At 41.8% G+C, this 17,252-nt stretch overlaps 1 protein-coding gene across 1 annotated transcript in view; it reads right to left on the bottom strand.

The window, feature by feature from the left end:
• The window catches only part of PIGU (phosphatidylinositol glycan anchor biosynthesis class U), a 92,422-nt gene that overhangs the window by 34,769 nt on the left and 40,401 nt on the right, over positions 1-17,252 (bottom strand). Inside the window, exon 7 of the mRNA XM_037496567.1 lies at positions 9,815-9,912. Coding sequence (XP_037352464.1) covers positions 9,815-9,912 — 98 coding nt within the window. The remainder of the gene's footprint in view (positions 1-9,814; positions 9,913-17,252) is intronic.

Below are 17,252 nucleotides of genomic sequence, written 5' to 3'. Positions count from 1 at the left end.
ATGGGAAAGCTGGAGATAACATGACTGATAACAGATATAGAGGGGAAAGGAAACTGATCCAACCTACGGCCCCTCTCTAACCACATGTGGCAATTTAAATCACTGGAAAAAAAAATTATTTATTAAATTTGTTAAAATTGGGCCTCCCCTGGTGGCGCAGCGGTTGAGCACTGGACTGAGAAGCTGCCCACAGCCTCTGCAGTGCCAGTTTGATCCCCGGCCGCCGGTGAAGATCCCACATGGCACAACAGACCTCTCCTGCCTCACCCACTGCTCCCCTCAGCAGAGTATTTCGTCAGTCTGCCTGTTCTGTTCCCCGCTCTGGTGAATTCTCTCACCCTCCCGCGCTTCTGACTGTACCCAGTGCTTGTATAAATAAGTAAATCTTTAAAAAAAAAAAAAAAAGAGAGAAAAAAATTCGTTAAAATTAAATTTGTTAAAAACAGCATCCCTTAGTCCCACTAGCACATTTTAAGTGCTCGGTAGCTGCATGTGGCTTGTGACAACACAGAATATTTTCATCATCACAGGAAGTTCTATTGGACAATCATATTCTAAAAGAACAAAGTTTCAAGAGAATACATTTCTGGAATAGAAAACAATTTATCAAAAAGGAGGCATCGTAGATAAATTCAAAGAGGAGGGCACTTATGATCTGAGTTCCGTTCTAGAGTTCTACCTGCCTTTGATCATCTTGATCTCTCTTCCTGAAAATGATGCCATCTAGTAAAGGAGGAAGAGAGGAAGGGGAGGAAGGAGGAAACTACACGCCCAGGAGGGAAGAAACAATTGAAAGCAAAAGTTTTATTTTGCTTTCCATTCCTCCCTATTAATGAAATATATATTTTAAAAAAGAAAAAAAAAGGCAGGAAGTGAAAAGGGCAGCATGAAGAACTGAGTCAGGTAGACTCGTCAAAGCATTGGGTTGTTGAGCCTCCCTGGTGGCGCAAGGGGTTAAGACGCAACCTATGAAGCCATCCGCAGCCTCTGCAGCACAAGTTCCATCCCTGGCCAGGGAGCAACCCACATGGCGCAGCAGACCTCTTCCGTCTTTCCCGCTGCTCCTCTCAGCAGTGTATTTCAGTCAGTCTGCCTGTTCTGTTCCCCATTCTGTCTCTGGTGAATCCTCTCACCCCCCCCCACCTCTGGCCTGTACCCCAGTTCTAGTATGCATAAATAAATAAATCTTAAAAAAAAAGTATTGGGTTGTTAGAAGAGTTATGATGAATTTTTGCTTGAAAAACAAAAAATACATACATCATGACTTTTCTGACAACCCATAGCTTTCTCAGGAGAGTCCTAAGGTCATCTTCAGGAAAGGAGGTTTCACTCTTTGCAAATCCCATCATCTGCCCCCATGTTTCTGTTTGCCACCATGTTCTCAGTGCTCTGTGAGAACTGAAGTGTTATTGCGGATGTTTGAGTAGAGAATTAATTTATTTCTGGTAAATTTATGATTATAAAATGTACATTAAATTTTAGGTATAATTTTGACTTTAAGATTTTTCTTACAGTGAGTTTTGCTTTGGGGAATAGAGCCCTAAAAATATAAAGTAATGTGGAATATTTTCTGAGTCTAATTATAAAAACTAGGCTTACACTTAATCTTTTAGGACTACTCCTATTACATAAAGTGAGGCATGCCTGAAATTCTTTAAAAAGAAACTCAAGCAATCCTTTGATGATTTGTTATTTATATATTCTAGAGTCAAATTTAAGCTAGATGTCGACATTGCAAATTTCCCAGTGGACAGATGAGCATTCATTTTACCTACTTCTTTTGCCCAATAGCAAATGCTGACTTAAAATAAAAAAGATGTAAACAGAAGGGATGGAAGAATGCTATCTTAAACATTTTGATCAGTTTTTTTTTAAACCCCTTTTGTGGTAAAATAAAACTGAAAATGAAAAAACACATACACACAAAAAAAAAGCAAAAAACAAACAAACAAAAAAAACAAAAACAAAACAAAATCCCACTTAGAACAAATTTATAGCTTAGTGAATAACTATAAGGCAAACATCATTTTAATCACTACCCAGGTCAAGAGAAAGAAATTTCTAGCCATTACCCAAGACTCTCTCTTTGCCCTGTCCCAATCATAACCTCTTCCCTGCAAATAAACATTTATACTGGCTTTCGCAGTAATCATTTCCTTGCATTTCTTCATTTCCATCTAAATATGCATTCCTTTACACTATAGTTTGGTCTTGCCCATTATTAAAAAACTAATACAACTTCTAAGTCTTAATTTACAGATCGCCCACTCCATTTCAGTTCCCATTCACGTCTTTATTTTCTTTTCTTACAATTCATCTGTTGAAGAACCTGGGGCATTTAATGTATAGGACTTGATTTTTGCAATTGGCATCTGGATCCAGACACCTCAGCAAGTTTGAATTTGATCCTTTTGGCAAAACTTTGGTGGGAGTGTGTTCTTTCATCAGCAGGCATGATGTGTTCTCTTTGATGTTAGTAGCTATTAATGCTCAATGCCTTGGTCAACTGTGTTGCAAAATCATGCTTATCAACTTGTTTTCATTTGTAAGCTGTAATAATTTTACAGATGTTTTTCCTCACTACTATGTGGTTACCTAGTTGTACAGGTAAGGCAGGATGAATGATTAATTTTTACCTTTGTATTCAGTTTTCAAGATAATGAGTTGGGAGGATAATAAAAGATAATGAATTAGGGGCCTCCCCTCCCTGGTGGCACAGCGGTTGAGCGCTGGGCTGCGAGGCTGCCCGCAGCCTCTGCAGCGCTGGTTCAGTCCCCCGCCGCCGGCAAGGGTCCCACAAAAAAAAAAAAAAAAGATAATGAATTAGTTGCCAATGAATTTTTCTAATTTGATCAATTAGGTTTTCTTTTTTTTTAAATTTATTTATGCATACAAGAACGGGGGTACAGGCCAGAGGTACGAGGGGTAAGAGAATTCACCAGAGACAGAGGGGAACAGAACAGGCAGATTGACCAAAATACACTGCTGAGGGGAGTAGCGGGCAAGTCAGGAGAGGTCTGCTGCGCCATGTGGGTTGCTCCCTGGCCCGGGATGGAACTTGTGCTGCAGAGACTGCAGATAGCTTCATAGGTTGCGTCTTAACCCCTTGTGCCACCAGGGAGGCCCAATTAGGTTTTCTTTTTAATACCATTATGAATGCCTACATTGATCCATTGCAATTCTATTCTAATGAAACCCAAATAGTTCATCTTTGGTCAGTGATCTTCAAGTTGAATTCTGAGTCTTTCTGTGATAACCACAGTAGTCTTTGAGAGCTTCCTTGTTATCTGGTATCACAGCATTGCAGGATCATCCCATTCATTTCCTGCCCTAAACCTAGAATCAGCCATTTTTCTAAGAAAACCCATTTTTTAAAATAGGTAAATGACATTTTAAGATCACAATCTAGGCCCCAAGGATGCTCATTGTGTCTAAACTTTTTAGTGTATATAAATACAGACATGAACACATACATATACACATATATATTCAAATACCTACAGGGAGCACACAGGTAAAAAATGAGTGAGGTGTTATAACAGGGTGGTCCCCAGGGGAAAGGGGAGGTTTCAGGTTCCCTGCCCTACCCAAGGAAGGGTGGACTGAGCAGAGAGAAGAAGGTGAAGAGAAGCCTGGGAAATAGGAAGGAGACCAAGAGGAAGGCCTGGAGGAGACACATGGAGCAGAGGGACATGTGAAGAGGCTGTGTTTGCTTCTTGGCTTTGAACTGGTACCAGGAACTTGGGGAACATGGAAGGAGACACTTGAAACAGCAGTGGGTGAGAGACCCTGGGGAGGTTAACAGTGGCAGCCTTTATCTTGCTTTTGATTTTGCTCTTTTCCTTCCAGACTTGTCTGGCCTCTTCTGCTCCTTTCCCATGGGCCCCCAGCAGAAGGTGCCTTAGACATATGGCAAGCTATTGGGCTTCAGCAGTCCTGCTTTTGGCCAACCCTGTTTTGCTGGGCATTTAGCCATGAGAGGATGGGTAACTTTGGGTGTTTTGTGTGAAAACTATTTTATCTATTCTTTCCTTTCTCTTCTCTTTATTGCACACTAATTGTATTAAAGTTTCTTTAAACACTAGAGTATGTTTTGTCTTGATGTGGCACGGCAGATGGCAGAACCTATTTAGAGCAGGCCAGTTTGGGGGTCCCCGCTCCCTGCCCAGTAACAGTATGACAGAAATGAAGCACAGAGATTGTGGTTAACTGTACAGAGTATGCCCTGACTAAAGCAGACATATCTTCCAATTTTTCAAAAGAAGCCAGAAATGTAAATTTTTAATATGATTTTTGAAAATATTGACAACTAATTAAAAAAAAATTAAACATTAGAGTCAAACAAAATCCCAGTCCATGGGCTATATGCCTCCTCAACCTAGAAATTTAATTAGTAGTTCTCTCTCTGAAGTCACATTGTTACTAACATATAAGAGCATGCTAGGGAAGTAAGCAAATTCTCAGACTATTTCAGGAAAAGTCAAACTATAATATAGAAAAGGAGGAATGTATAATTATCTTCATTCCACCCCGTTTCCTCAGCTCTCTAAAGCAATAAACAGAAGCATGGTATGAGAGGGGGGAAAGTCAGTTATCAGAATAAACTCAAAGAAATTTGAAACCTAACAAATGTTTTTTATACCTAGGCTCTTAGAGTCTCATTTTGAGACCCAGGAGATTTATTTTATATATTTATAAAATTTCAAACACAGACACTTTATATGACAGGTATATTATAGGCAATAAAACTGGTAAAGTTTATTGCAAGTGCATGATTATGCCCTTACCCTCATTTTTTTTTTTTTTTAAGAGTTATTTATTTATTTATTTATTCATACAAGCACTGGGCATAGTCAGAAGCGTGGGAGGGTGAGAGAATTCACCAGAGCCAGAGCGGGGAGCAGAGCAGGCAGAAGGACTGAAGCACACTGCTGAGGGGAGCAGTGGGCAGCAGGAGAGGTCTGCGTGCCATGCAGGACTCTCCTTTGGTGGCCGGGGAGCAGCCGGGGAGCAGCCGGGGATCAAACTGGTGCTGTAGAGGCCGCAGCAGCCTCGCAACCCAGCGCTCAACCGCTGCGCCACAGGGGAGGCCCCTTACCCTCATTTTTATCTACTTTAAAATGAAAAGAAGTTAACAGAATTGACACTTATGCCTTGGTCCCCTCTTGGAATGAGCAGAAACAATAGAAAGTTGCAGGGAAAAGAAAAATTAAGATGTGAAAATTCTAAACAAGCCCCAAAGAAAGTCTGGAGACAGGCCTAGATTGGGTTTGGCTCCTTTGGTACAAGGTAGTGTCATGTGACCTTCCCAGGCTCCAGAAAGTATAGAAATCAGAGGATTAACCCTTTTGGTTCAAAGATAAAGAGTTTAGATTAGATTAAAGCAGGAAACATAAAAGCCCATATAAGGTATTATTTTCCCCTGGTTTCTATTACTTTTCTTTCAAAGAAAATAAAGACTTCAAACTACCTAAGTGGGGAGGGAGGGGGATTTGAAGGCTTTAGAAATCCGAAGCAAAAGGGAGGAACTAGAAATTTTCCTGACTACACCATGAGCCTCTGCCAGCCTCAGCCTGTCTGCTGCACTTGGTGTATCCTTCACCATCGTCTCTTGGTCTATAGTCTCTTAAGGTTCTTTTATTTGTATGCTATAAGAGCATGACGTTTTAAGCTTCTCTCAACTTTGGAAACCAGGCCCTAAGCCAAGGTCAGAGAAGAGTAAAGTTGGGGAAGAGGGAGCAGATGAGCTCAAAATTACCATTTTCCTAAGTGACTCACCAGGGAGCCACATGCAGCATCCCTGGCCTTTGATCCTGAAGCCTTCCTGTGACTCACATGGGAAGAGAAAAACAGCTTTGCCTCTGGCACTGAGCAGATATTAGCTTGTCTATCACTTGTCTTTTGTACCCTCTAAAAAGTATACCAGCAGAATGGAAACAGGTTTGCAGTGTCAAAGGAAGAAGTAAAACTGCTTTTTACAGTTCATTTTTCTTTGGAAAGTGAGTTATTTCCTTCCCTGCATTACCCATGTACCTCTAGACCATGACCATCTCCCTTCTACAAACATCTGAATACCAATAATCACAACTAATATCTACTGAGTTAGTATCAGACTCTGTTCTGAATACTTGGCATACATTAACTCTGTGCAGTTAACTCCTATATTATCCTCATTTTATAGATAAGGGAACTGAGGCAGGGAGAAGTAGTCACTTTCCCAGGGCCAGAGCTCATAAATACCCAAGCCAAGCCAACTTTAAAGCCTGTATTTTATTTCCCTCTTTTTGTTTTTCAAAAAGTTGAAAAACTAATACAATAGTCAACCATATATGATGTTACCTAGATTAAATATTATTAACTTAGCATAATTATGAACTTAGTCTTTGAGGAATGCTTTGCAACTGCCTTATACTGAGTTGCTTGTAGCTCCCACCCATTACTTCTAGCTTTTCCCCTTGGAGCTATGGATCACTGTGAAACTCAGGCCAAGAAGGTCCACTTTCTGGTCTCTGCAGAACTCATCCCTAGTGGGTAATTTCCTCTTCTGTTCTATATCTCATTTCTTTTTTTTTTTTTTTTTTAAAGATTTACTTAGGGTCTCCCCTGGTGGCGCAGGCGGTTGAGCGCTGCACTGTCAAGCTGCCCGTAGCCTCTGCAATGCTGGTTCCATCCTGGCCGGCCGGCAAGAACCCACATGGTGAAGCAGATCTCCCCTGTCTTGCCCGCTGCTTCCCTCAGCAGTGTATTTCGTCAGTCTGCCTGTTCTGTTCCTGGCTCTGTCTCCAGTAAATCCTCTCACCCTCCGGGGTACAGGCCAGATGCGGGGGAGAGTGAGAGGATTCACTGGAGGCAGACTGGGGAACAGAACAGGCAGACCAACCGAAATACACTGCTGAGGGGAAAGGCAAGGGTGACAGGACAGGTCTGTTCGCCATGTGGGACCCTTGCCAGCCAGCCAGCCGGGACCGAACTGGCCTTGCAGAGACTGCGGACAGCTTCACATAGAGGCGCTCAACCACCTGCGCCACCAGTGATGCCCTATACCTCATATTTAAACAGGTCGGTTTATTTCCTGGATGTGACTGGACTGATTTTCCAAATACACAAAAAGCCTTACTGTCTTTAAGGTCACTTCATCAACAGACAGACAAACAGCCTGCCAGCCAGATAGATAGAGAGATAGATAGATAAATAGGTAGATAGGTAGACAGAGATAAAGACATACAGTATGGGCTGGAACTTTAATTTTTGCACAAATTGGATGGCATCCTTAAGTTCATCTTAAATTCTTGTTCTTGTTTCCTTATATATAGATGGCTGCTAAGCACAAGCACTTTCACCTCCTAAAAACCTGCCTCTAGTCCTTCATCTCTCCATTTTCCCCGGCACTGTTTCAGGCCCCCAATTTCCCTCTCTGAATCAATCTAATAAGATGGTCTAACTTTCCCAACTTCAGCACACCCCACAGGCTGTGCCAGAACAGACTTAGCGGAGGACTGCCCTGCTCAGCAACCCGCAATTGCTTTCTATCTGCAGAGCCTAACATAGCATAATCTAGCATACTGGAGGTGTTCAGTAAATATTGGTAGAGGGAGGGACCAAATAAAGTGACTGTCTTGAGCTATCTGATTTAATGAGTCAGTTGTACTATATACTGTTGTCAAGAAATATCCTGGAGTTTTAAACAAAAGCTGTTTAACATAAAATGGTATTTAGAAATTGACTTAACAAGCCCATTTAAAGATTTTTTGTCATTTCATATGTAGGAATAATATATTTCTATAGTATATATCTAATAAACAGTTGCACAAAAATCCCAGTTGCATGCATTCTCTTTAGTGCTCAGATTTTCTAAACAATAAAAAAAAGAAATTATAGACAGCACAGTGTTATGTGGAAAAAGCAAAAGACTTCATTATATGTATGGTGATACATCTATTAAAATGACAAACATGGGCCTCCCCGGTGGCGCAGCGGTTGAGCGCTGGGTTGTGAAGCTGCCCGCGGCCTCTGCCGCGCCGGTTCGATCCCCAGCTGCTCCCCGGCCACCGGAGGAGGGTCCCACATGGCGCGCAGACCTCTCCTGCCGCCCGCTGCTCCCCTCAGCAGTGTGCCTCTGTCCTTCTGCCTGCTCTGCTCCCCGCTCTGGCTCTGGTGAATTCTCTCACCCTCCCGCGCTTCTGACTGTACCCAGTGCTTGTATAAATAAATAAATAAATCTTAAAAAAAAAATAAAATAAAATAAAATGACAAACATAAATCAAATTAGTGAAGTTAGTGCAGGCAGCCTGGAAGGAAATATTTTCCTTCTCTTTAGACACTGAGCGTGGCATTGCAAATTAGCTCAGGCTTTCTGGTGAATCATCTCATCCTGCATAATAAGAACTATGAAACTTCCCATACCTTTGGGGCCAATGATTCAGTTGGAAATAACTTTAAGAAAAATACATTTCTATACTACTAGTGATAGGGCACATCTCAAATTCTCTGAATAGGAGAAAGATGAAGCTAACCATGTATCATAGGTACATGAACACAAAGATACAGTAACAAGTCACTTAAAATGATAAGCAAAAGGCCTATTTCAATAAATGGGGGTACATACTTGGTTCAAACAACAGTGTTTATAATTAAGCACAAAGGCTCTGAAATCAGACACATCTTCATTTAAATTCTGGCACTGCTCCCCTCAAACTCTTTCAAGAAATATTTCTCTTCTGAGAATACGTGGATCATGGACCTGCAAGCAGTTACTTGTTCTTAAGAAGATGTTTGTGGGCCTCCCCATTGGCACAGCGGTTGAGCGCTGGGTTGCGAAGCTGCCCGCAGCCTCTGCAGCGCTGGTTCGATCCCCGGCTGCTCCCCGGCCACTGGAGGAGGGTCCCACATGGCGAGCAGACCTCTCCTGCCGCCTGCTGCTCCCCTCAGCAGTGTACTTCGGCCCTTCTGCCTGCTCTGCTCCCCGCTCTGGCTCTGGTGAATTCTCTCACCCTCCCACGCTTCTGACTGTACCCAGTGCTTGTATAAATAAGTAAAATAAATAAATAAATAAATAAAAATAAATCTTTTAAAAAAAAAGAAGATGATGTTTGTATTCTTATTTGAGAGACATTTAAAGAGTAGGCTTTTGCCCCAGATGTCTGAGTTCATATCTCCACACTGTCACTTACTGGCCGTGTGACCTTAGGCATACTGGAGGTGTAAACTACCCAACATTCCAGTTATACTTCATACATCTGATATGGCTAATATTAGACTAATACATGGTTAATAATATCACCTACTCCATAAAATTCTTATGAAGTTGAAATGAGATGCCTTTAGAGTGATTAGCATAGTGCCTGACATGTAGTCATTTCTCAGTAAATGTCAGCAACTTGAATTCTTTGATTTATTGATCACCCACTATGTTTCAAGCACTGCATTACATGTGCCCATTACATTTAATCCCTATAAAAACCTTATATAATATTACTACACCGAAAGTTTAAGTAAATGAGCTCAGAGAGGAGGCTTATGAACATTTAGCAAGAAAGGGAGAATAAAAGATGGCTGGTTGATCCCAACTACAAATACATAAAATGAAATGCACTTACATATTTGTAATAACATACATAATTAGAACTTTATAACTATTAGGTCTACTTTGTTTAAAGTTCATAGAGTTTCTTTGTATTTTCAATTAGAAGCAAGCTTGAATTGGGGACCCAGTCCCATTGTCTTTATTGACCTTTGCCCTTCCTTCCCCCAAAGAGGGGCCAGGACTCACATTAGATGCCAACTAAGTGCTGGCTTCTGATCAGCAAGTACTTACCTGGAGGAGATAGAGGAGTCCTGGGACAAACAAGGTGAGTGGGTAGAGAGACTGGTATGTTGCTAAGGCAAGAAAAATAGCACTGAGGAAGGCACTACCTGTAAAAAGAAATAAGAATATGTATGGGATAATCCATTCTCATCGACCAGGAGTAGACTCCATAAATGCTCAAATAATTGCCTACCAAATGTCTCCCGGTACTGTGCAAACTAACACAGAATGAAAGTGTCTTCTTGATTTGATTTTCAATGAAAGGAAAGCAAGGAAGTCAAAACCATTTACTTTTAGCAACCTGAGACATCATAGGTATATTTCTTGTAAAATTTTCAGACCCATAAAGGTTTTATAAAACTTTAGCCCAAAAGTGAATAAAGGGATCAAGCTAATTAACATCCATCTCCTATTTAACTTACCATTAATAAAGCTAACAATTATTGTTTGTGCTTTTCAGAGCACTGAAAACTATCTCTTGGGATGTTGCAACACCCATCATTATTTTTATAACCCCCCTTCCTTATGTACTATCTTCAGTTCATGTCTCTTTTTTTCTTTCAAATTAAAATATATTCATTTTTATAAATAATGTCCCCCAACATTAAATGGAGCACTATGGAATCAATGAACATTGCTGTTATAATGAATTTGCAATGATGTGGAAAGAGATAAATATGATGATCACTTTTTAAAAAAAATGCATAAATATATTTTAAAAAAGATTCAACATAAACAGCTAAGCCACAAAGTTTACAGTATTTTTTCCCTGGGTAGTTGGATTATGAATGGTTTTTCATTTTTGCTTCTCTGTATTTTCTAAACTTTTTATAATGAACATTCTTTGTTCTTGTCATAAGAAAAAATAGTTTTCTTTAAAAATAAAAAAGCTATTCCCTTCCACACTGCTCAAGACAAGAGAGCACTCTAAAGTCAAGGTTTGAGAATCCAGTTTATAAGAAGTTTGAAAGTGGCTCAGAAAGCAGCAGGGTGCAATTAATATTCAAAGTCAGTGCCTGCCTATGTTTATAGGAGCACTATTTACAATAGCTAAGCTATGGAAACAACCCAAATGCCCAAAAATAAATGACTGGATCAAGAAGATGTGGTACATATACACAATGGAATATTACTCAGCAATCAAAAAAGATAAACTCATGCAATTTGCAGCAACATGGATGGACCTGGAAGGGATCATGCTCAGCAAAATAAGCCAGAAAGAAAAATAAAAATACCAGACGGTCTCACTCATAGCAGGAATTTAGAAAACCTAAATAAGTAACCAGGAAAAAGACTAATTATAATAAAGTAAAAATCAAAATCAACAAGCAATTATAAACCAGAGACACACTGCAGGGGTGGGAGGTGAGAGTGGGATCAAAGCGAGGTGGGTGGGAATTGTATGAGGACTATAACCAAGATGAAAACACATACATTGTGCAAAAATGAAAAATGATGTAAAAAATATATATTAAAAAAAACAAAGCTGGTGCCTGATTATGTTTCATAAAATGGCAATACCCATCATCATTCTTATTAGTGTAGGGTCAACTGTTTACCAAAAATAAGACATCCTCTCAATGGGTGTTTCATAAATGGAGAAACTAATCATGTCAATCAGTACAAGGAATTTTATGCCCCCTCCAACCCAAGTCCAGAGACAGACAAAAGATGATCCATACAGATTTTTGCCCACCAAAGTGGTATATATACTTGAAATGTCTAGGAGCTGTCTTGGAAGAGGGAAGGTTATAAACTTGACTACCTCAAATAGAGTGGAGAGAAAAGAACTTTGAGTGGCCTATCTCTTAAACCAAAGAAATTTATAGTAAGGAATAATTCCTGGCTGAAACAAAGGAGAAGAAAGGCAGAGAAAGGAGGAAGCTGGAGTATAAAGGCCAAGGACAGAACTGTATGGGGCAGGCTGTCTCACCATGGCTGGTACGACATCCTATATCCAGGACACTTGTATGACTAGGCAGAGACAGGGTCATGCCCAGTCAAGCAGTGCTTACCAGCAAAGGCCCACACATACCTGCTGAGCCACAGATACCTAGAACCAGAACCATGTCCACTCTGAGATAGGAAGACAGCAGTGGTGGGTAAGATTCTGCAGCCCAACAGCTAGCACGGGCTCAGGATTACTTGATTTGGCCAAAATTGTGCATGACATTTTGTGGGAAACAATTTAAAAGAGGGAAAAAATTGGAAAGAACTTTTTGATTTAACATGGCCTTTACCCTGTTAAACATAGTTTTCTATCAGAGTTTGGGGGTTGGAGACAGAGGAGGCCCATGTGTCTGCTACCTGAGGAGGAAGGCTAATGTTCCAGCCCCACCCATTCTTAAAAATGAAAACAAACATATGACTTTCATCTCTTTTTCCCTCAGGAGACACCAGAGAGTGAAATAAACACAGCTACCTCCTGCCCTTATTGCCTGAGATCAGTAATTGTTTGTCTGGAGCAACCAATTATTTATAAAGCCCAAGAGAGAAGAAATGGCTCATAGCCTGATAGATTGGACTTGAAAGTTTTAGAATATTTGTTCCCAAGATCTGGAAGAAGCTGTCTTTCTTCCTGGGATGAAATCACTAGGAAGGAAAAACCTGTTCCTTCTGCTAGTATCTTTGCTGGTTAGTGGCATGAAGATCCTTCCAAATACCCCAGCCATTCTTCATTCTACCAGCTCCCACACTCCTAAACCACAGCACCAATCACCACTGTGTCTCATCATCTCTCACCAAGAGTTTTCAGAAGCCTTTTCCTTCTTCTTAATTGTTTCCCCAGCCTCTTCCCATCTAGTCCACCCTTTACAGAAATACCAGAAGGAGCCTTCTAAACACAATTTAGATTATGACAAGGCCCTCTTTAAAGACTTCTGATGATTCTTTTTTATTGGATTAAGTTCAAACTCCAGTAGCAAACAAGACCCTTCACTAGCGGGGTCCTATTTCCCCAGCAGTAGCTCTGCATAAGAGGGTGCTCTTACACATACTCTGTCTTCCAGCTACACAGATCACTCCCCAGTTTTGGACAACATTATGTCTTTCATTCCTCTATGTCTGTTCTCAGGCTCTTCCTTCTGCTTCAGCTGATCCTTCCCTGCCTTCCCTCTTAGAGACCCATCCTTCAGTGGTGAGTGAATGCTATTTCCTTGTTATGAGACCTAAACAAAGATGATAATAATAAAGATCACAGCTAACATTACTCATCACACTAGGTGCCAGGCAGTTACTCTCTTTGCATCAAGAATAGGGCCCGACTCAAAAAAAAAAGCCCCCAGTAAATATAATATCATAAAAGCTCTATTTTCCCACACATTTTTATTCTACCCATTTTACTGGCGAAGAAATCAAGACACAGAAAAGGAAAGGTTAAGTATGTATCCAAAACCACACAGCTAATTCCAATGCCCATTCTCTTAACTCATTCAATACTGTCTCTGTCTTATAAAAATTAGCTAATGTGGGCCTCCTTGGTGGTACAAGGGGTTAAGTCTCAGCACTATGAAGCTACTGGCAGTTGCCACAGCATGAGTTCGATCCCTGGCCAGGGAGCTAACTCACATGGTGCAGCAGACCTCTCCTGTCTTGCCCACTGCTCCCCTCAGCAGTGTATTTCAGTCAATCCACCTGTTCTGCTTCCTACTCTGTCTCTGGTGAATCCACTCACCCTCCTGCACCTCTGGCCTATACCCCAGTTCTTGCATGCATAAATAAATCTTTAAAAAAGAATAATAGGGCCTCCCTGGTGGCGCAAGGGGTTTAACACCGCACTATGAAGCAATTCTCAGCCTCTGCAGCACGAGTTCAATGCCCGGCTGGCCAGGGAGCAACCCACATGGCGAAGCAGACCTCTCCTGTCTCACCCGCTGCGCCCCTCAGCAGTGTATTTCAGTCATCTGACTGTTCTGTTCCCCACTCTGTCTCTGGTGGGTCCTCTTACCCCCCTGTATCTCTGGCTTATACCCCAGCTCTTGTATGCATAAATAAATAAATCTTAAAAAAAATAATAATTAGCTAATGTGTCTCTCTCCCCATACTCTGTCTGAATTTCTCAAGGGCAATACAATTCTCTTTGTATTTCTAGCACTTAGCACGGTGCCTGGCACATATGATGAATGATCTCATTTAGAAATACACAGCATTTCATGTGTCTTTAAAGATTTATTTATTTATTTATACAAGCACTGGGTACAGTCAGAAGCGCAGGAGGGTGAGAATTCACCAGAGCCAGAGTGGGGAACAGAACAGGCAGACTGACGAAATACACTGCTGAGGGGAGCAGCGGGTGGCAGGAGAGGTCTGTGCGCCATGTGGGACCCTCGCGCATGTGGGCGTCTGGGGACTGAACCAGCACTGCAGAGGCTGCGGGCAGCTTTGCAGCCCAGCGCTCAACTGCTGCGCCACCAGGGGAGGCCCGATTTCATGTGTCTTTAAAAAGAAAAGCATATAAAAGAAAACCAATGTTCATGGGGAAGGAAAACTTAAGTATAAAACAGGGTAATGAACATTGGCAGAGTACAAAATAAATCTGACTTGAATAAAACAGAACTATAGAAAAGTAATTGGGGACTTGTGGCAGGGGCTCAGCATGGAGAATGCTCTCAGCAGAGTACACTTTTGGGTGTCTCGGCCTATCAGAGTACACTTTTGGGTGGCTCGGTCTGCACTCAGGGCTCTGGAGGCAGCACTGTGCTGCTACAACAGCCAGGAGCCTGGTGTGTGGGATGCTGGGACAGGTGTGGATAGGGCACACACAGTCTGAGCAAAAGTGAGGGGGAGTATGGAGGCACACAGACTGAGACAGGGTTGATACATTTTGTAAAAAAACTAGAAGGTGCAAGAAGAGTAGATTAGGAAGGCAGATGGAAGTAGTTATGTGCTTGGAACAGGGGCAGGGGAAATAAAAGTAAAAGCTGACTTCAAATATTTTAGACAAAGTGTGCAATAAGCAAACATTTCTGGAGTGTCTGCCCACTGCTGGGAACCAGGGAGACTGGTGACTCACACAATTTCTGTCCTCCAGGAGCTCCCAGCAAACAATGACAAAACATGCGAAGAAAGTAAGAAGGAACTATACCTACCCATTAAGGGAAGCTGGCACCTGAGTTTTGAACAGAGTAGAAGCCCTGGCAGTCCAAGGGAACAACACATGCCCACTGAGAGAGAGTGGTGTGCTGGGGTGGCGGGGTGAGGACTGTAAATCAACTCAACATGGCAAAAACTGGGTGAGATAAGAGCAGGGAGGAGTAACTAGAGAGGGCACAAAAGAAACTCTTGCAGATGTTGGTCACATTCTCTTTCTTGATCCGAGTGTTAATTACTCATCATTTTGTGAAAATTCATTGAACTGCACACCAGTGATTTCTGTACTTTTCTTTATACATGTTATACATCAGTGAAGATATAAGCTAAAATGTCTCAGCAAATAGGTAGGTAGAGGTCAGATCATGGAAGGCTTAGCTTGCATAGTCATTCAAAAACATCTGCCCAGGACCTCCTTGGTGGCGCAACGGGTTATGTTGCAGCACTATGAAGCTATTTGCAGTCAAATCACTGCAGCATGAGTTTGATCCCCAGGCAGGGAGGTGACCCACATGGCACAGCAGACCTTTCCTTTCTCATTCGCTGCTCCCCTCAGCAGTGTCAGTCAATCCACCTGTTATGCACCCCACTCACTCTCTGGTGAATCCTCTCACCCCCTACACCTCTGGCCTGTACCCCAGTTCTTATATGTATAAATAAATAAATCATTAAAAAAACAAAAACAAAAACATCTGCCCACAGGCCTAAACAGGGCATCTAAAATTATCATTTCTGAAACAGCAGCCTCATGTGGGCAAGAGCTAAAGCATTTGTTCATCTGTTCTATCAAGCAGAACAACAGTACCAAGTGGATTATGAGTTTTACCAAAATAAGATATAATATATTGTTTATATGCTAGTATAGCCCAGATACTCAGACACAGGTTTTCTGTATAAGTTCTAGCCTTTGGCCTTATCGCAGGAATATTAAAGTCAGTCAGTCAAAGGTATGTGCACTGGCTATAGGGAATTTCATTATCTACCCAAAACTAGTTTTGAACACATCTTGGGACTGTGTAGGTTGGGGGGCGAGGGGTGGAGAGAGAGAACAAAACAAGTCTTGGTAAGACCTGGGGTAAAACTCTTCCCCCAAAGACTGCACCTTGACATGATCTGGGTGAGTGGCAGAGCTACAGGGTTGAGTGGGAAAAATAGATGAGGTAGAGCAGTAGGGACTAGTTCAGGATATGGACTTCCAGTGGAATGAGCAGAGACTGGGTCACAGACAGTGACCTGTAACAGGACAGGCAGTGGGACAAACTGGAATGTGGGCAAAAGGGCTCAGCTTCCACAGGACACTCCGAAGACAAAGTAGCACCAGGGACTGAACAGCAAGCCTGCCAGAGAGGAAGAAGGCCTAGCCTATGTTCTACATTCCTAGCCAAGGATGTCCTTATAACAGGGCAGGCTCTCTCAGAATAGTCCAGCCATCAGAGATGACGAAGATGATGAAGATTTATTGAACACTACTCTGTCCCAGTCACCTCGATAAATACTTTACACAACACATATTACAACATTTAGCCGTTCTAGTAACTCCATGAAATGGATACTACTATGCTACCCCCACTTTACAGATAAGAAAAAAGACAGAGATACCATTTGCCACGGGTTACAAAACTAGTGAGTAATAATCATAGGATTTCAACACCTCATTCCATATCACCATATTCTTCAACTGCATCACTATTGTACCTTCTTGATTTCAATCTCTGGCTGTCCCATAAAAGTCATAATAACGCAGCAACTATTTTTGAAGAGGTTCTGCTAAGGAAGCATATGCTAAGCATTTTATATTTCTCATTTATTCCTCTACTAACCCATGAGGCCAACATTATTCCCGTGATCAGACTGAAGCTCTTGAGATTATAATGCGCCTGAGGCTACAGAATTGGTAACTGGAAGGGGCAGATTTTGTAGCTGGGTTGATCTGATGAAAACTATTTGTCCTTGGGTCATGGGCATGACTTTACTCTAGAGGAACCTCACATGGAAGTGAAGGGATAGTCAGGCCTCAGTATTATCACTCCAGCAGGAGGCGAATATCATATACACACACACACACACACACACAAAATCATCATTGTTCTTTTTTTTTTTTTAAATACAATTTTTTTAAGATTTATTTATTTATTTATACAAGCAATGGTACAGTCAGAAGCGCGGGAGGGTGAGAGAATTCACCAGAGCCAGAGCAGAACAGGCAGACTGACAAAGTACACTGCTGAGGGAAGCAGTGGGTGGCAGGAGAGGTCTGCGTGCCATGTGGGACCCTCGCCCAGTGGCCAGGGATTGAACTCGCACTGCAGAGGCTGCTGGCAGCTTCGCAGCCCAGCGCTCAACCGCTGCGCCACCAGGG

Source organism: Talpa occidentalis, unplaced genomic scaffold (assembly GCF_014898055.3).
Source record: "Talpa occidentalis isolate TD23 unplaced genomic scaffold, MPIMG_talOcc4v2.1 talOcc4.10, whole genome shotgun sequence".
Taxonomy (NCBI): Eukaryota; Metazoa; Chordata; class Mammalia; order Eulipotyphla; family Talpidae; genus Talpa; species Talpa occidentalis.
This window is presented reverse-complemented; position numbering and strand designations above follow the sequence as displayed.